The 18535-nt window shown below is 37.9% G+C and overlaps 2 protein-coding genes across 7 annotated transcripts; one reads left to right on the top strand and one right to left on the bottom strand.

Moving 5' to 3' along the window:
* Positions 1-10: 10 nt before the first annotated feature.
* On the bottom strand, positions 11-7655 carry LOC125077936 (helicase POLQ-like). Its single transcript, XM_047690059.1, is given in 16 exon segments — positions 11-91; positions 549-683; positions 752-947; positions 1280-1371; positions 1658-1753; positions 2736-2887; positions 3204-3352; positions 3545-3755; positions 3824-3993; positions 4151-4312; positions 4541-4686; positions 4807-5006; positions 5383-5464; positions 5639-5830; positions 6308-6486; positions 6846-7655. Coding segments are annotated over 16 exon segments (2961 nt in total). The 5' UTR covers positions 7564-7655.
* A 2586-nt stretch (positions 7656-10241) lies between these two features.
* Positions 10242-18146, top strand: LOC125063841 (troponin T, skeletal muscle). 6 transcript variants are annotated; one of them, XM_047670493.1, is made up of 14 exons: positions 10242-10399; positions 12071-12110; positions 12378-12419; positions 13067-13084; positions 13398-13415; positions 14424-14451; positions 14618-14743; positions 14829-15044; positions 15137-15355; positions 15425-15517; positions 15602-15682; positions 16263-16341; positions 16892-17118; positions 17945-18146. In XM_047670493.1, exons 2-13 carry the CDS (start codon positions 12088-12090, stop codon positions 17116-17118), a joined length of 1170 nt encoding a protein of 389 aa, XP_047526449.1. In that variant the 5' UTR covers positions 10242-10399; positions 12071-12087; the 3' UTR covers positions 17945-18146. The 6 variants fall into 6 exon arrangements, with proteins under 6 accessions (XP_047526449.1, XP_047526448.1, XP_047526451.1 ...); XM_047670492.1 differs by lacking the exon at positions 16263-16341 and adding an exon at positions 15914-15992; XM_047670495.1 differs by lacking the exon at positions 13398-13415.
* Positions 18147-18535: the final 389 nt, after the last annotated feature.

Genomic DNA, 18535 nt, shown 5'->3' with positions numbered 1-18535 from the left:
AATGCAATATTTATTTATTTCATGTCTTTAAGCCGTCCATTACATCTTCAGCTTCTGCCCTCAGATTTTCAACTTTTTCTATGAGCATCATCTATATATATAAAAAAATATAACAATTATTACAAAAGAATCTTCACAACACGACGGCCCAGTGGTTACAGAAGTCTAACAAAATTTGGGCTTGAAATTTGTGTCTATAATTCATCTCGAGCTCGTCGCTGAAGACAAACATCGTGAAGAAATTGCATGTCGGATGGAAATCAACCACGTCGAGATCAACGAAGGCCTTATATTAGTACTGGGACATTTACAGCGGTTACTTAACTTCACGGTGCAATATAAATATATTTATACTAATAATATAAATTCGAAAGTAACTCCGTCTGTCTGTTACGCTTGTACGACCAAACCACTAAACCGAATTTGATGAAGTTTTGATACTTTTTTATACCTAACACTGACACCTACCAACATTACATACAACAAGTACCGCCAGTTCATTCGGGTCGGCGGTGGAGCCCGTCGGGTACTATCGCACCGGCACATACCCTGGCCGAGCTAACGAGGTGGTCCGCCGCCGTCCGCGACAGGTGGGCGACGGCCGCCGCCAGCTCGTCCGCGCTCGCCCGCGCCACGTCCTCCACGCACTTGTACCCGGCGCGCAGCAGCTGCAGCGCCCGGGCCTGCGGACGGGCGATCGTGAGACGGCACGGCGACGGGCCGAGCGGACACGTCTCCGGCGAGGCCGCACCTTGCGCACGGCGGGCAGGTCGAGCAGGCGCTCGAGGCCGGGCGCGGCGCAGTGCTGCAGGCGCAGCGCCAGCGGCTCCAGCAGCGCGCGGAAGCCCCAGCGCGCCGGCAGCTCCTCGCACAGGCGCGCCGCGCCGCCCGCGAACGCCGCGGCCGCCGCCAGCTGCGCCTGCAGCGCGCCGCGCGACACGCCGTACCTGCGCGACCGGCGGCGGTGTCACGACGAAATCAAATCGATGACATCTGATATTCCGACGACATCCGAATTTAGATGAGTTCCGATACATCGGACGCCCGCCTAGCCCCTATTCGCTTAGCCACGGCGACGAAGATACGTGTGTCGCTCCGGAGCCAGTATTCAGTACGTTACAGTATTCTAGTATACGGATAAGACCTGAGAGGCTTAAATGGACCGATTAGTACTTTCATTACCGTTAATAGGAAAAGTTCCTGTCCGAATTTCCCTAATATATTTTGAAGTTTGTAACTATCCCATTTAAAATCAAAACTCTTCTACATATATACGCACTTGTCAGCGACTGCAGGGAACGGCATCTGTCTCCAGAGATCACGTAACATTAGCGCTATATAGAATCGGCGTAGAACACTCTCTGGTACGTTCTGAAAACAAAATTACCATTTCACCAGAAATTCTAGGGAAACTTAAAAATCCAATTTTTATTTGCGTTCTTTATTGATTGCGTTCCTTAATTATTTTTTTTGTTTCTCCTTTTATTTTAGACGAATGAGGTTTCTGTAAGCTTTGAATGAGGTTCCATATAAGACTTAACTAAGGAAAAAATGTGTAAACCAACCATGATGAGAAAACATTCAGAAAGAGGAGTCAATTTATAAGGTTTCCAATTGGGCATGGGGTATACGGGAGCTTAAAAATCAGATGACTTACAGTAATAGGTTTTCCGGTCATCATCCGAATCGCGTTCATTTCCGTTATCCCCAATATCTTAGCGGTCTGCACGCCTTCTTCATCCAATTCGCAGTACTGCAAAAAATATTCACTATGACTAATGTAATACGATTCAATATTTCTATCTTGTATTGGAATGTAGACGAAACTCTCTTTGATTGTGTGTTAATGAAAATTTTCATTTAGTGTCTAATTTGAACATACTCTCAATACTTACATCAATAAGCCATTCAATGTGTTACCACCACTACCACCACATGTCACACTAAGTCACCATCCTTTCACACGTAAGGTTGTTGTATCCTCATAAAAGGTGAATGATCCAGATTTTTTTTAATATAATATTAACTGTACCCCAAATTAATTAAGGAATTACTAATATTCTTTATTTATAAAAGCCCCCCACCCCCTTTAAAGCTTATCACTTGTGTTGGAGCGGGGACGACAATAGCCCAAGGGGTCAGGATCGATCCTTCGACTTTTTACATCGCTAGGTGGCCTGTAAATCGCGCTATTATCGCTTCATTCGGTTTTACTACAGGAACCAGAGACATAACATTTTCCCCAACAGTTTCCAGTTTGGTTTTTCGATGTAGAAGATGGTTTTTTTTTATGGCATTGGTTGGCGGACGAGCATATGGGCCACCTGATGGTAAGTGGTCACCACCGCGCATAGACAAAGGCGCTGTAAGAAATATTAACCATTCCTTACATCATCTATGCGCCACCAACCTTGAGAACTAAGATGTTATGTCCCTTGTGCCTGTGATTACACTGGCTCACTCACCCTTCTAACCGGAACACAACAATACAGTGTACTGTTATTTGGCGGTAGAATATCTGATGAGTGGGTGGTACCTACCCAGACGGGCTTGCACAAAGCCCTACCACCAAGTAAATATTATAAGTTGATATTTCTTACAGCGCAATGGTAACTATGATGAAAATAAATGTTCCTAAAAAGTCCAGTTAGCTACGTACGTGTTCCGTTCTACATACTTTATAGCTTCAGATTATGCTCATAAACAGTTCTATAAAGTCCCAAATAAACTCTTACCAACGAATAGTAATGCCTGTAATCCGGCTTTATATTGGAGTCGTGAGGTGTGACCAAGTACAAGAGGTGCAGACTGCCCATTAGGACAAGACTTCGTGATGCTATTTCCAAGTCTTCCAACAGTCGCTTGGCGACGCTTAACTCCATGCATCCTGCAAATACTATACGTATCAATATGGCGTTGTTAAGTACAGCAATGTTAAACCTAGTGAGTGAACAACAATCTTAGTTAATTTGTCTAATCGAATACGTTCCTGATGGAGGAAAAGTCCACAAAATGTATTATTATCGTTTATTTGCTCTACTAATGAATACTATTATTAAAAACTATGTAATTTAAAGTTAGGTTATATTAACTATTTATGTTGTAGTGTATACATTTTTTATTATTACATTATATAGTTAAGTTAAAAACACGTCAAGTGTAAGGATTAATAATATATTGATCGAGGTAAATTCTAGACGTACCCTTGATCGCGGCTCTGCCCAGTTTGCTGACGGCCAATTCGGTGTCGTCGTCCACGCGGTCCCAGCCCCCCCCGCCGACCACCTCCAGCGCCCCGCTCTCCAGCAGCGCGCGGACGGCGTCGTCGCAGACTCGGTCCACGTCCAGCGACCTGAGACACGCGAATACCTCCGGGCAGTTTCGTAGGAAATCGACCTCCGTACGATCGCACGCAGGGGGACCGCATCTCTACATGCGTATTCAAAAGGGATAGTTGTTCAAAAATATTTTCGTTTGCCCACGTTCGATTTTAAAGTAAAATTAAAATGAAATGAAATTCCGGAACTGCACACGATTCACTCACGGGTGGGGCGGCGCGACGGGCAGCAGCGCGGCGCGCAGCAGCGCCCGCAGGCCGCGGCGCGCGCAGGCCAGGCGCAGCGCGGCGCCGCTCAGCAGCAGCGCGCCCTCCGCGCCGCCCGCGCCCAGCGCGCTGCGCGCCGCGCCCAGCCCGCCCGCCAGCACCGCGCGCAGCCGCGCCCACGACGCCGCCGCGCACACCACCACGCTCTCGCCTGCACCACACGGGCCCGTTTAGGCTCGGCCGCCGCGGCGCGGGCCGGCCGCCGGCCGAGCGACTCACCGGCCTCGCAGGCGCCGGCCCGGCCCGCGCGCCCGACCATCTGCTTGTAGGCGCCGAGGGTGATGAACTCCCGGCCGATGAGCGGCGCGCGAATGATCACCCTCTTGGCGGGGAGGTTGACCCCGGCGGCCAGCGTGGACGTGCAGCACAGAACGGAGATCACGCCGGCTCTGTCGGCGAAGACCGAAATGATTACGTACGAATATTTACGAATTTCTTTCGGGTGAGATAGGCGCTTATTCTGAAAAATACTGAGTCATCTCTACGAACCGTATTAGTTTTAGCGAAATTGCTCACAAATATCTCATCTTCAATCACTCCACAGACCTGAAAGCGTGCTCCAGCAGACTTCGCTCCTCCCCGGCCAGCCCCGCGTGGTGGAAGGCCACTCCGAAGCGCACAAATTTCACCAGGTTCAATCCGGCACCCTCGTTGCGAAGCGCCGTTTGCAAAGCGACACGTTCTTCTACGCGATGGTTTGTCATTTCCCTGATAGGAGTTTTAGCCCGTTAATCGTAATTTACAATATCCGGTAAGTTTTACTTTTTTTCATGCAAACAAACATACAAAAGTTGTCGTATAAAATGTCACACTCAATATGTTGGGTTGAGTGGTGTGCGACATTGACCAATACAATCATTATAGCAATCAAAGAGCGCATCAGAATTGAGGACATCGCCCGTCATTCGTCGCCGTCGTCGTGGAGTGCGGGCCGACCTGCGCTGCAGCTTGCAGAGCAGCGCGGCGACGTTCTCGCAGTTGCGCTTGGTGGGGCAGAACACGAGGCAGGCGGCCCGCGGCGCCGTCTCGGCCACCAGCCCGCCCAGCGCGTCGGGGTCCAGCGCCGCGCCCGCGCGCGAGTACTGCGCACAGGGGATGTCAGGGGAACATTTTATAATCGTTCCAGAAGGCCGTTTCTGACTTTCGTGAAGTGTGACCGATTTGACTGGGACATGGCGAAATTAAATAACAATAAAACTCACATCGAAGGAGAGTTCCCTATCGGGCACGATTTCCATCCCACCGGGACCCCACACGATCCGGTGCAGAACGTTGCCCAGTTTGACGTATTCCACCAGCTCGACCGGACGGAACTGGTTCTCGTATACGTCAGCTTTTAAAAAGGTTGCCAAATCAGGAAGGTTACCTATGGTCGCACTCATTCCTACAATTTGTATTCCCTCTGTAAGTAAGTAAGTACATTATATTCGATATAGTTTTTGATAAACATTTTGTTAAATTTATAATATTCATATTACATACAAGCATTATTGAATCTTCAAATGGTTGACATATGGATACAATAAAAAATGTGTTGAATGAGAAACAGTAATTTTATAAAAAAACATACATATACAAATACATATATAAAATTTTATTTATATTGAATCCAAGAACAAGTACAAAATTGGTAAACAAGTCGCCTAACTGCTCAATTCTAGCAAAAATTGGAGAATAGATTTTAAATAGTATACATATTAAATTCTGAAGTCAGAGACCAAATATATTTATTAAAGATTGACATACTGGATTTTTTTATAAGGGTAAATAAAACTTACTGTTAGCAAATATAACAGTTGTCAACAACATTTCAAGTGTACTACCTCGTCCCGATTCTCCGATCAGATGCAGCTCGTCCACCTGAGTAAAAAGATAAGGTGTACAGTTATCATTTCCAAAGTATTGTAGAGAGTAATCTAAAAATGCATACTACCTCTTTCCTGCGTCATGAAGCATTGAAATTCAAAAATATTAAGTTCACAAGTACATAAATAGAATAACAAAAAAATTTAAACAAGGTAAATTATAACTGACCACGATCAAGCCGAGCTCATCAAGTCTATCCAATTCAATTAAACTTCGTATTAATGCCAGCCCTTTTTCAATGGTTGCAATGTATATACTGTTCTTTTTTCTCCTCTTCTTTGGTGGTATGTGCCCTTTACCACCAGCATACTCTTCTACCAAGAAATCTAGTTGCAGTGCAAATGGTGCTAGGGACCAAATCTGGAAAATTATTTATTTTGCACACATCAATAATCACATTCAGTAAAAGCAATATATTGTTATACAAAAATAAAGCTAGACTATAACATTATACAATGTCTGCTCCGAGAAAAGTACAGTTGTATAGAAAATAAATTAAACATAAAGTAGACAGTTTTAAATAAATCAACTAAAGAACTTTAAAATAGCACAGTTTTTACATATTTTAATTACTATGCTATTAACCAATGGTCACTATATGACCGCTGGCAACTACTTGGAAAATTTATTACAATCAATTAACTATAGCTGGGTGGGCCATATGAAACCTTGAAAATTGTCAAATAATTTATTACAAGGTTTTAAGCATGGCTGGGGTTACATCCCCATAAAAAGTTGACATGCCAGGTTTTAATACTATCAAATGATTATGAGGTATTTACCTGTTTCTCTTAACAATACAATACAAATAAATTATTATAAAAGGAAATTTCTTACCTTTTCTTGAACTATAGCTACAAATGGTAAAATAAAAAGTGCATTTTTTTTTCTATTCAGTATCTCCCGAAGCATCAATACCTCTGCTACTAAAGTCTTTCCTCCGCTGGTTGGCAAGGCATATATAAGGTTACGCCGTTCTTTAATAGTGTCTAAATTGAGACATTCTTCTTGCCAATCTGTTAAAAATACAGTCTATTTATTATTAACTTCCACAACCCACTGCCGTAAATATATTAAGAATAATAAGAAGCAGCCAGGCTGGTGTGAACTGCTCTGCAAAAGTTCCTGTATGCACTTTTGGAAGTTACGTCCTTATTAGTTATTGATTTTTATTTTGTTTATGAGCAAATAAAACTTTTAATATTTTTATAAAAAGTTGACTCAGTAACTGGTGGTTTCTTTTATGTCAGTGTGTTTGAACAAATCTTTACTCTATTAAAAACAATGAATAAATGAGATTTTAAGTAGAACAATAAGCTAGCTACATGTTCAGACATAATCAACTTGTAATATCAAAAGTAATAAAAATAATTACCATAAAATTTTTCAATCTTTCTGTATGTCTTAAATAATCCCTTTACAATCATTGGCAATCCATAAAAGTTATTCTGATTCATATTTAAAATAACTTGATTATTAGTAAAATTATTTTTTTCATCATTTTTAGAGTTTTCCTGATTAGCTATAATACCACTTTCTCTTATATCTAGTAAAAATGAATCATTTGTTTCAAATAATGAACTCTTATCCTTATTAATGTTAATATTAACTATAGATTGATTTAAGTTATTAAAACTCTGCTCTATTTCATCTCTAAAGAGCTTTTCACATTTAGATGTTGAAATACTACAATCGGTCGTAATATTTTGCTCCGGTCTTGATTGAAACTCATCATTAAATTCATCTGCACAATCCGTTAGTATATTTTCTTTATTTTTAGAAACTATACATGAATCCCAATTTTCAACGTCCTTAAAGAAGCAAGTCTCGAAAACACCAGGTGAACATGGTATATCATTAGTGACTGAGTTACTACTTGTTGATTCTGATAGATATTCTATTTGATTGCATGGTAGCGGCGGCGAATCACACCTATTAGCTAAATTTGAAGAAAGACGCAATTGAATCGGCGTACTGTTGATGAAAGATGAATTTGCCGCTTTGAATACGTTTCCAGAAGGTTTCGGTTTTGTTGTTCCAAGCCGACGACGTTTCGGGGTCGATGGATCACATGATTCATTATGAAAATTCATTTTTTAATTTTTTATAGCACATTATTTTTAACAGAATTAATTTTTTTTGATCGAATGGATTTTGGTAAATAAACAAGATTAATAAATTTGAGATTGTGTCATACTCATACTGACAGTGACAATAACAGGAACATACAGTTCAGAAATCAAAAGTAACCTTTACGATATACGCACAGAGTAAAGAAAAACTACTAGTAGTGATATGTAAGGCAGTGTTTTGCGCTTTAACCCTCATTTCTATATTGTACATGTCTGTTTGTTATGCAATATGATGAACAAATAATCCAAAAACATCTCATTAAACAATAAACCTGTTTGAGTATAAACGCCATTACCGCATCCATTTCTTTGTTCTTGATAAGCCACTTTCTTTTGGAGTTTGCTACATTGATTAATATTTATTAGGATGCATCGTAAACTTTCTTAGAAAACGCGCTAACCTACTCCAGTTTTTAATATATACCTTAAAAAAGGCATTCTTCAGGCATATAATACTCTTTGGATCAGCTTTATAATATTAGTTAAGTTTAGCTATCTGTCCCGGCTTCACACGGATACAATAAGGGTCGATATACAACTTTTAGCTTGAAGAACAAACATAAAAAGAAAAAATGGAATTCCAGGGTTTTATCAACTATAATATGCATGGATTATACATATAAACCTTCCATTTGAATCACTCAATTTATTGATGAAAACCAGATGGAAATCCGTTGCGTAGTTTAAAATATCTAAGCGTACAGACGGTGGGAAAAAGACTTTGTTTTATACTATGTAGAGATACATCATACGTTATATATTGTTAAATGATTAGAATATGATGAGTTAGACACCGACGAGATATTTGTAAGCGTTTTTACGCTAACTTACTGACTGATACTCTTAACTGAATGATACTTTTGCTAAAAAAGTGGGGTTTAAACACTTAAGGTTGTGGGTCATATTAACAATGCTTAAGATCTAAAGTGTGTTTAGATTTTGTTCAAATAATGCCTGTTTGTTTGTCAAAATAGTTAACCATATTTTACAATCCACGATTTATAGAATAGTGCAGGCAAAAAAATACAGCTATAGTTTTTAAGCGGTGGTAAGTGTAGTGCCGGTATATAACAAGTCACTACCGAACGGGCGACTTTATAGCACAGCCATTTGAAGAGTAAGCAGAAAGAGCTTAGTGTCCTTCGACTGATGAGACTGTGAGATGATACTTCGACTAGATGGAAACCGCATACATGTGTTTCTCAAATGGCTTGAACTCGGGCTACTGGCATGAGAGTTGAAGCTGTGGCAGGTTGACGACACATTGACATTGTAAGAATGATTTTATATTTCTCACAACGCCAGCGCTTATGAGCGAAGTATGTAATTTCTTACCATGTGAGCAAATAGGCGCTCGTTAACCTTCTCAAAATTAATTAAAAGTGCATATACCTAAATACATTTTTACCAACAATTTACATTGTTAAATCACGATTGACATCTTTAGTCAGTCAATATTATATATCATCACATAAACAATTACCAATTATATAAGAATTACTTCCCCACTTCGTACAGGTAAACTTCACACAAAGTTACCTCCGTGTTCTCCTTGAAGTTGAAATTTCCAAAAAATATTTCTTAGTGAGCGTCTACTACGTCGCGAAAGGAGTAACTATGCTGCTATATACTGAATGTCAAGTTAATTGATCCTATAGTTTACAAGATCTCTTGATGTGTCAATGGAATTTCGCTTACATATATATAGTTTTTTAATAATCGTAATTTTTAATAATCATAAGCTTAAATGACTTATCAAATCAAATTTATTCAAGTAAACTTCACAACGAAGCGTTTTTTAATCGTCGATATTAAAATACTACCACCGTTTCGGAAAGCAGCCTCCAGCGAGAAGAAACGGCAAGAAACTCGCATAGTTGCTCTTTTCAAATAAACAGATTTTCAATACTGTTTTTTTACAATAATTAGTGTCCTGTGATGGAACCCGAGCCTAAATCCAGGCGTTTTTTACTAAAAAAGTACTCTTTTAATTAATAATGAGATCGATATCAATCACGCATTGGCAATAATGATATACAAAATAACTTATATATCGTAGTCGCCCTTGTTGGACCTTTTTTTGGACACCACAATATTTTTCAAATTATAAAACTATTTTGACGTCATATGTTTGGGATCGGGTTAATGGTCTCTTTAAATATACGAAAATATGTACCTATTCATATACATCATAAATTACATACTGAAATCTCCCTTTCTGACATAATCTTAAGACAAAGAATTGTGTAATATAACCGCTATATACACAGTGATAGTAGGAATGGATAAATTTAATGTAACCACCAAAGTTGTATGTTATCGTATCGTACAAACCATATTTCTTTACATAACTGGGATTTATTATACAGAACTATTTGTAAAAGTGATATAAGTTATTATAAATATATTTAATTAAAGTAATATGATTACATATTCTAAATTGTTGTATGTTCATACACATATAATGCTATCCAACATCTCAGCTGCAACGAGTAGTTCCCATCAGATGCGGACGGTAAGGTTTGAAGCCACGCCCTTCACGACCTCCTGCTGGGTTGGAATCACGAGTGCAGGGTTTCAGCGAGCTCTTTAGAAATCGGAGCTGGCTGCGTTCGGCTCAAAAATGACTGTGGCTAAATATAACCCGCGGGGTGCGGGGCAGCCGCGGCGGCGCGGTCGAGGCGCGGGCCGGTCAGAGCCGCCCCGGTCGCCGCGGACTCCACATTCCAACGTCGCTGTGCTGCCGGTCGAAGAACCAGTGCCTAGTGACTGAGTGACCGCCTTCAACCCGTGCGACGTAAGTGCCGTGCCGTGTAGTGCCAGTGTCCAGATGTACAGTGTGTAGGAGCCCTTAGTGCGTTCGGAAACGGAATTGTTTTTGAAAATTAAAAAGTTTGGAGAAAAGTTTCGGTACGAAATGGACTTGCATTGTAGTGGCCTATAAATAAGCGCAGCGTGAACTGTGCCAAATTCGGGTGGCGCTGCGCGCCGAAATAGAACTGCCATCTTTAGCGCGCAGGATTACGTTACCGCACCTCGCACACACGATACATAATTATATTTTTTTTAAATATACACACTACACACTGTACACTAGGATTGCGATTTTCTTAACAAATTGTTAAATTCAAAAACACATCTAATACAAAATGAGTATTTTTTAAAACATTTTACACTACTCACTGTACACTAGGTTTGTGATTTTCGTAACAAATTGTTAAAATCAAAAAGACAACAAATAAGAATATCGTTTTTTTAAAATTCATTCAATGATATAAAATTACAATTTTGAATGTGACCTATGAAGAAGAGCTTGTTTTCAACTCCTTAGAGTGTTCTAAAAATATATTTTTCCGATTCCCTAGTAAAACTCCTTTTTGGAAAATATCTATTGACCAGAAATTAGAGATTATATTATATTATTCAATTTCAAGTAACGACTGAACAATTACGAAGTCTTTGCTCATCTTAATGCCAAGCACGTAATATTTTATTTATTGCTATTACACCAATTTAATTTTTGACAATGTAATAAGTCTAAAAAGTACGACAAAAAATCCTTGTTAAACATCAGTTAACATAATACCAAATATAAGTAGGGGCCTACGTGTAGGCGCGTGATTAAAAAATAGCAATACTGAAATCGGCACCAGGAGCGTAACTAAACTGAACGAACAATCCAATTTTGATGTAGCTTTGAACATTTGCCAAGAAGCCAGCGGGACGTGGGTGCGCCTAATGGTCGGAAAGATAAAACCGCTTAAAATAGATTGAACTTCATAAACAATGAGATAGACTCGTATAAGTATTGACAGGCAACCTATATAACTAATGCTATTTTAATATTACGTCTCGCTCTGTTCACGACTTCGTCCACATTCACTTTCGATATCGGAACCTTGAAACCGTTACATTTCCAGTATTAAAGGTATCGAATCCGTTGATTCTAGGTTTTAGTGATAGCTAATGTCCTGTATCAACAAGCTGAGTTTTATCAAAATTGACGCAGTGATTTTTACTTAATATATCAACAGATTTTTTTCTTTATTATAAATGTAGGTGTATTATTACGGTACTTAAAATATTTGAAGATAAAATAAGCTATTAATATAGTAAACATATATATTCACTGTTCCATCATCAACGTCACTAGTTAAAGATTGTGTAAAAAAAAAAGCCGCAATACTTTCGGTGATATATTTCTTGAGAAGCATATGAGTGTAATTTGGTCCTTTGAAAAAAAAAAATATATTTTCCGTTACCAAAGTAATGATTATAAAATTATAATATTTTTTGACATTCGAGTATTCCAAGGAATCAATTGAGACCCGAAACCCTTTAAAAGCTTAATCGTTTAAAAAAATAACGTATACCTATGACCAAGTTATTTGTCTTTTATACTTATATAAGTATAAAGAATAACTTCTGCATATAAATTCCTAACTAAATAACATAACTTTTTTTACAGAATAATAATTCACCAATATGTCTGACGAAGAGGAATATTCGTAAGTATCTAAAATTCATATCGCTCAATACAAATTATCGATTTCACACAATTTCTGCTATGTCAATATACGCAATAAGACACAATACAAACTATATGACTACACGTAAACAGACAAAAATCTATCGACTTTATCAAAATCCCTTTTCAACTGTAGTTGTACATATCCTCTTACTAACATATGCTAATGACCCCAATATGAAATGGTCTTGCACCCACCGCGTATCGCGTTGATCGAACTGTTTTGTATGATTGATATATTCCACAGTGGCTCCGAGGAGGAGGAAGTAGAAGAAGAAGTCCCGGAGACGTAAGTATTTCTGCTGCAATCAGCGCTCAATCCAATCACTCCCCAAAGTTTAGTTTCATTACTCCTATTTAGTTTTAGACTCTCTAGCTTACGAAGGCCAGACTTTCTGCCTCGCAGATTTGATTTACCAATTTTCTTTAGACATTAGAAAACAAAATTATAGTAATTAATTTCGATATGTAAATTCGAGACACATTTTGATTTTCCCATCTTTTCATATCCTCTACTTTTGTTAGTTGCACGTCCTCACCAACCCCTATTCTCTCTTTTGTTACAGGAAGTAAGTGGCGTGCCCTTTCGTTGATCCGACACTTGCACTCACTTCGCTAATTAGGCTAAGATTAGACTCCCGTCTAACGCTTCTAGTGCTGAATCTTCGCTTTTATTGCTTTCAGATTCTCAACCATCCATAGGAGCTCTGCTTTCAAAATACGCTTTATTAATATCGAAAACATTTGTTAACATCTAATTAATCCCATCGGTCTTTATGATCGACTTGGTGACAGGTAAGTACGCGCAGTTAATCATTCTAATATTGAAGAGCTTATGTGAAGTGTCATTTGCAAAATATGGTCGTTTTATGATATATAAGTTTCTAATCTGGTGTATTTTTTTATTCCCGCCGCCGTTGCCGTTACTCAATGAAGACCCGCTCCCAAACAAGAGTAAGTATTATAAGCAACTACAGTAATTTAAGATGAAACGCTTCGCTTTTAGTGACTGAATGTGGTCATAAGGTCGTGCAACGCTGAGATTGGAAACGAAATTAATATATTGCACTGGGTGAATGATCAACCAATTGAAAGGATATTACAAAATTTAGATGATGTTACAAACACACGTAACTTTTTTTTATTTTGGATGCGCGAAATAATCCTCTCACCGCTTTTTTTTTATTTATCTATCTGTGATTCTTTAAGTTAAAGAGTAGTAAATTGTAAAGTGTAGTAGAGGCTGATTGTCATTTTCTGTTTCTAGGAGTAGACCGTCGATCGCGTAAGTTGCACCGCTCTCTGTGGTGTCACTAACTAAATAATCCCAACATTAACCTAACGAGGCCCGGGCGCATGTACACGTTGAGAATATTCTCTCTAATTCTAGATTTATCGCGTCCGACCACACGATCGTTGAATAAACGATTAAACCAACCGTGGTCGAACGCTATTTTTATCCGCCGGCAGGCGTTCTATTTTTGTAATTATCGCGTTGCGCCCGCGCCGTCCCGCAAAGAAATTAGATGTCGGTCACGGGAAACTCGAAGAGTTCTCAAGACTTTTTCCTTGATAACGAAATGCACGATAATACCGTTTTAACTAAAGCATGGCTAATACGTAATTTTATTGTTGTATATAAACCATTGTCCTCGAAAAGTAATACAATTGTTTCATAAACGACAAATTGACACAAATAAATAAAAACATTTACAAACCCGATACACAGAACAATACACGCTTTATTGACAAATGTTTTAATAATATTATCGTTATATGTAATGGCAAAGTACATGTAGTACAGACTGACTTAACAGTATATGTATGCCATTTAATTACAACTTGTATAAAAGGTAAACAAATTAAGAAATTATTTGGTACAGTTACATCCTGGTAATGATAGTGTCAACGCTTATAGGCATTGTTGTCGATGTATTTCTTCTTACCTTATAAATTAAAAATATGCATATCAGCATAACTTAAGTTTTAATAATAAAATAATTAGGTTATCTTTACGTCCCTTTGTTTACGTTTTGTACAGCTTTTAAAGAAATGGGTCATATGTTCTAAGTGTTAACTATACATAACAAAAAAGTAAGCTGACGATACATTAACTTTACCAAAGCAACACAAAATATTCTAAATGAGGAAAACCTATTAAAAGATGACCAGAAATAATAATTTCATAGTAACAACCGCTATATGTATTGTGAACCGTGGCTGTTACGGGTTTTAACATTAACATAAACATTTCCATAGGATCTATATCCTGATATTATATTTTCATTTTCAGGGGTGAGGGAGACCCAGAGTTCATCAAGGTAAAATAACTGTCAATATTTTATATTTCGCAGAATAAAAATCAAATACTAGTTTAATGATAAAATTAATTAGCTCAGAGACAATCAACTTATGAATAAAATATATTATATAATAAAAAATTTAAGTGTAGAAAAAAGTTAATTATATGGAGCAATTTTTTAACAGCGTCAAGACCAGAAGCGGTCGGACTTGGATGAACAACTCAAGGAGTACATCAACGAATGGCGCAAACAACGGGCCAAGGAAGAAGATGAGCTCAAACGCCTCAAAGAGAAGCAGGCTAAGCGCAAGGTAATAAATATATTTACAATATGTGGACATGAATAGTTTAATTCGAAAATTAAGTGAACGATATATAATTATATTTTTTGTTAAGGTATCTCGCGCTGAAGAAGAGAAGCGCCTCGCTCAAAAGAAGAAGGAAGAAGAAGAAAGGAGAGTCCGTGAAGTTGAAGAAAAGAAACAACGTGACATCGAAGAGAAGAGGCAGCGACTCGAGGAAGCCGAGAAGAAGCGCCAGGCTATGCTTCAGGCCATGAAAGATGCCAGCAAAACCGGTCCTAACTTCACTATTCAGAAGAAGAACGAAAACGTGAGTATCACAAACAAATAATGAAAAATAATATTTCAAAAAATTATAATAAGTTAAATAAATATTTATCGTCATGTTTAATTATTCAACAGTTCGGCCTTAGCAATGCTCAAGTCGAGCGCAACAAGACCAAGGAACAGCTTGAAGAAGAGAAGAAGATCTCATTGTCGATCCGTATCAAGCCCCTTAACATCGAAGGTCTCTCCGTGGACAAGCTCCGACAGAAGGCCGTCGAATTATGGGAGTGCATTATCAAACTCGAGACAGAGAAATACGATCTCGAGGAGAGACAAAAGAGACAGGACTACGACGTGAGTATTTACGTGAAGAATCTTTATTATTTATCTTTCAAATTATTAAAACCTTACGTTTGTTAACAGTTAAAAGAGCTCAAAGAAAGACAGAAACAACAATTGAGGCACAAGGCCCTCAAGAAAGGTCTCGACCCAGAGGCGCTAACAGGCAAGCATCCCGTGAGTATAAGACAATATTATAATCAGGTAAAATATTTACAAAATTTTTATAAATAACTCATGTTTTTTTTCTTTCATTTGTAGCCCAAAATCCAAGTTGCGTCCAAGTACGAGCGACGCGTCGACACACGTTCCTACGATGACAAAAAGAAATTGTTCGAGGGTGTAAGTACAGCATTAAAAAGTAAAGATCCGTATATATAACTTAAATGACCAATTTAGTTCTAGAATTTAGCTTTAGAATAGAGCTCTTTAGAATCATAGCATTCCTTATATTGTGAGTTTATTTTAGCCTTTAGGTAACTCTATAACATATGATGGAACTCAGGGACTTTGGGCAGAAAACTATAACAATAAAATACTTTTCTGAATTCAAATTAGCAACTTTAAATACAGGGTTACGATACTATAGCAGCAGAGGTTTTGGAAAAGACGTGGAAAGAGAGGATGGAAGAGTTCATGAACCGCACGAAAAGTAAGATGCGGAAATGGAGTCATGTTGTTTATCTCCCCATATTTGCTCCAATGTATGGCATGTCCACGTGACCCCGGCATGTTCTTGCATCAATATCATGGGTTATCAAGCATCACGAGAACAGTTTAATGGATATTGTCAAATAGTAGACATAGATGAAATACAATTGTTTGACAATGTCTTAAAACGATTTCTCAGGGGATTCACTTCGACATTACGATCCTTTGTTGTTTTAACCTTTAAATTGACCCTTGTGTTAACCGTTCCTAGGACCTAGAAAAACTCAACAAGGACTTCCTTGAGAAGGTGTGGCAAGAAAGAGCCGACCAGTTCGGCGGCAGGCAAAAGAGTAAGTTTCACATCATATCAGATATTGGTCCATCACGATTTTAAAACCTATCTTACCGAAGAAATTTTACCAGTATCCGTATGAACATAAATTTAATTTTTTGGGAACTACCAACAGTATTTGTATAAAACTGTGCGTAAGTAAGATATTTTCCTTTATTTGTTGTGTGGGTATCAATTTTATGAAGCACTTGTGTGAAAGAAAGTGTACATACATTGACCAAATATATTTCGTTAATCCATCACTGCTCGTGTCTTTCAGTTGTTCTGTTTTGTTAATATTCCCAAATAATTGTTACCGAAAACATGAGCCATAAACACTACACACAACCAACATATTTACAAATATAATCACCGATACGCGGCATATCGCCGATGTACGGCAAGAAATACTCATAGGTCTTCTTTTACAATAAAAGAAGATGGATTTCATAATTTACTTATTTGACTGGCGTTTGCCAACCTTTCTATGTTTACACACAATCCGATTCACTGCACAAAGTACTGTAAGTAGACAATTGTATGTGACTAACACAATATTAATTATACAGCGAGACTGCCCAAGTGGTTCGGAGAGAGGCCCGGCAAGAAGAAGGGCGACATCGAATCCCCCGAAGGCGAGGAGGACGTAAAGGCGGAAGTCGAGGAGGAAGAAGAACCCACTTTCGAACCCGAGCCCGAAGAGGAGGTTGAAGAGGTCGAGGAGGTCGAAGAGGTCGAAGAGGAGGAGGAGGAGGAAGAAGAAGAGGAGGAGGAAGAGGAAGAGGAGGAGGAATAAGTGAGTTAAACGATTTGTTTATGAATACTCGATATACATTAACAATAAAAACAATATCTATTACTGATTACTTGTAACAATATTCCACCATTTATAGCATTGCAAAGATAATTTAAAATCATAATACATTAAGGCGCGTGTAATTAAATATCTCTCTCTTAGAGTCTTGAAATAGTATTTAATAGTGAAAGCTTCTTAGTGATTGGCGCCCAAATAGATGTTTTGAATTGGCAAAACAAGGCCCAATGCTGCCAAAACAATCAATCATCCGCCTAATCATTTCATCTTTAAGCGCATTGTAGATAGTAATTAGTTTCAATGAGTAATCTTACTTATAGTAAACATTTGGCAAGCGTGCCTGTTTTATATAGTATAACTAAAACAAGAAATAATTATTTATTGTTACATTTTTTTTTCTTTGCAATATTTGTTTAATATTACAAATTATTAAAATTTATTTAATTATTATTAATTTTGGCTACGCTGGTCAAGGCATGTCAATTGATTATTATCTAGTTCTACTACTAGTACTAGTTCCTCAATAAAATAATATAACTTCACGAGAATACTTATTTTGCTAGCTGTACCTCTTCACTCATAATAAATTGAATTATAGACAGGATTTTAAGTGAAACATCTTTGGTCGAGATGAGTATGAAATTTTAAGGTCGAATTTGTATACAACTATTCTATTTTTACCACTTTAATGGAACGAATCTGACGCTAACAGTTTAACTACATTCGTGTGTTCGGAGATTCACGCTTAATAAATAATTATGACTTAACTAATATGTGAAACATGTTATAATATTTCTTTTAATTTCAGATACAAGAAGCCACTCTTGACCAGGGTTAGACCGCCGACTCAGACGCGTCGGAATGTACTGTTTTGTAACCAATCCATTAACTTATTTCTATTATAAATTATTTTTATTATTTATACTGTTGAATCATTCGTTACGGAACATGGACGTTTACTGCGTCGCCAACATCTATGACGTCACAATAAACTAATTTATTTCATAAGGCTTTTGTGTTTTTTTACCTCACTATATTCCAATCCCGCATATATCTATAGTTAGATATTTATATTTAAAAGTCCGCTACGCGAGTTTGAAATTACGTCACACTTTCTGAGATTATCAGTTTAACCTAATCTAATATAAAGAATTAAAAAAATAAAATAACTGTGACCTTGAATTCCAATGACTCCATTGGTTGAGATCTGAAGTAGTCTATACTCCTAATTCGTGATGATATATGTATTATATTTACTTAAACCTTGAAAAATGTCAATTCCCAAGTGCTTTTAAGATTGTACTTGAATAAAGTACATTTTTATACTGGTTACTTTTAAGCTAAAGTATAAATGTTACAAAGTTATATAATTTATAATGAAATTATTCAAAGAAAAAAA

The sequence above is a fragment of the Vanessa atalanta genome, chromosome 4, assembly GCF_905147765.1.
Source record: "Vanessa atalanta chromosome 4, ilVanAtal1.2, whole genome shotgun sequence".
Lineage (NCBI taxonomy): Eukaryota > Metazoa > Arthropoda > Insecta > Lepidoptera > Nymphalidae > Vanessa > Vanessa atalanta.
This window is presented reverse-complemented; position numbering and strand designations above follow the sequence as displayed.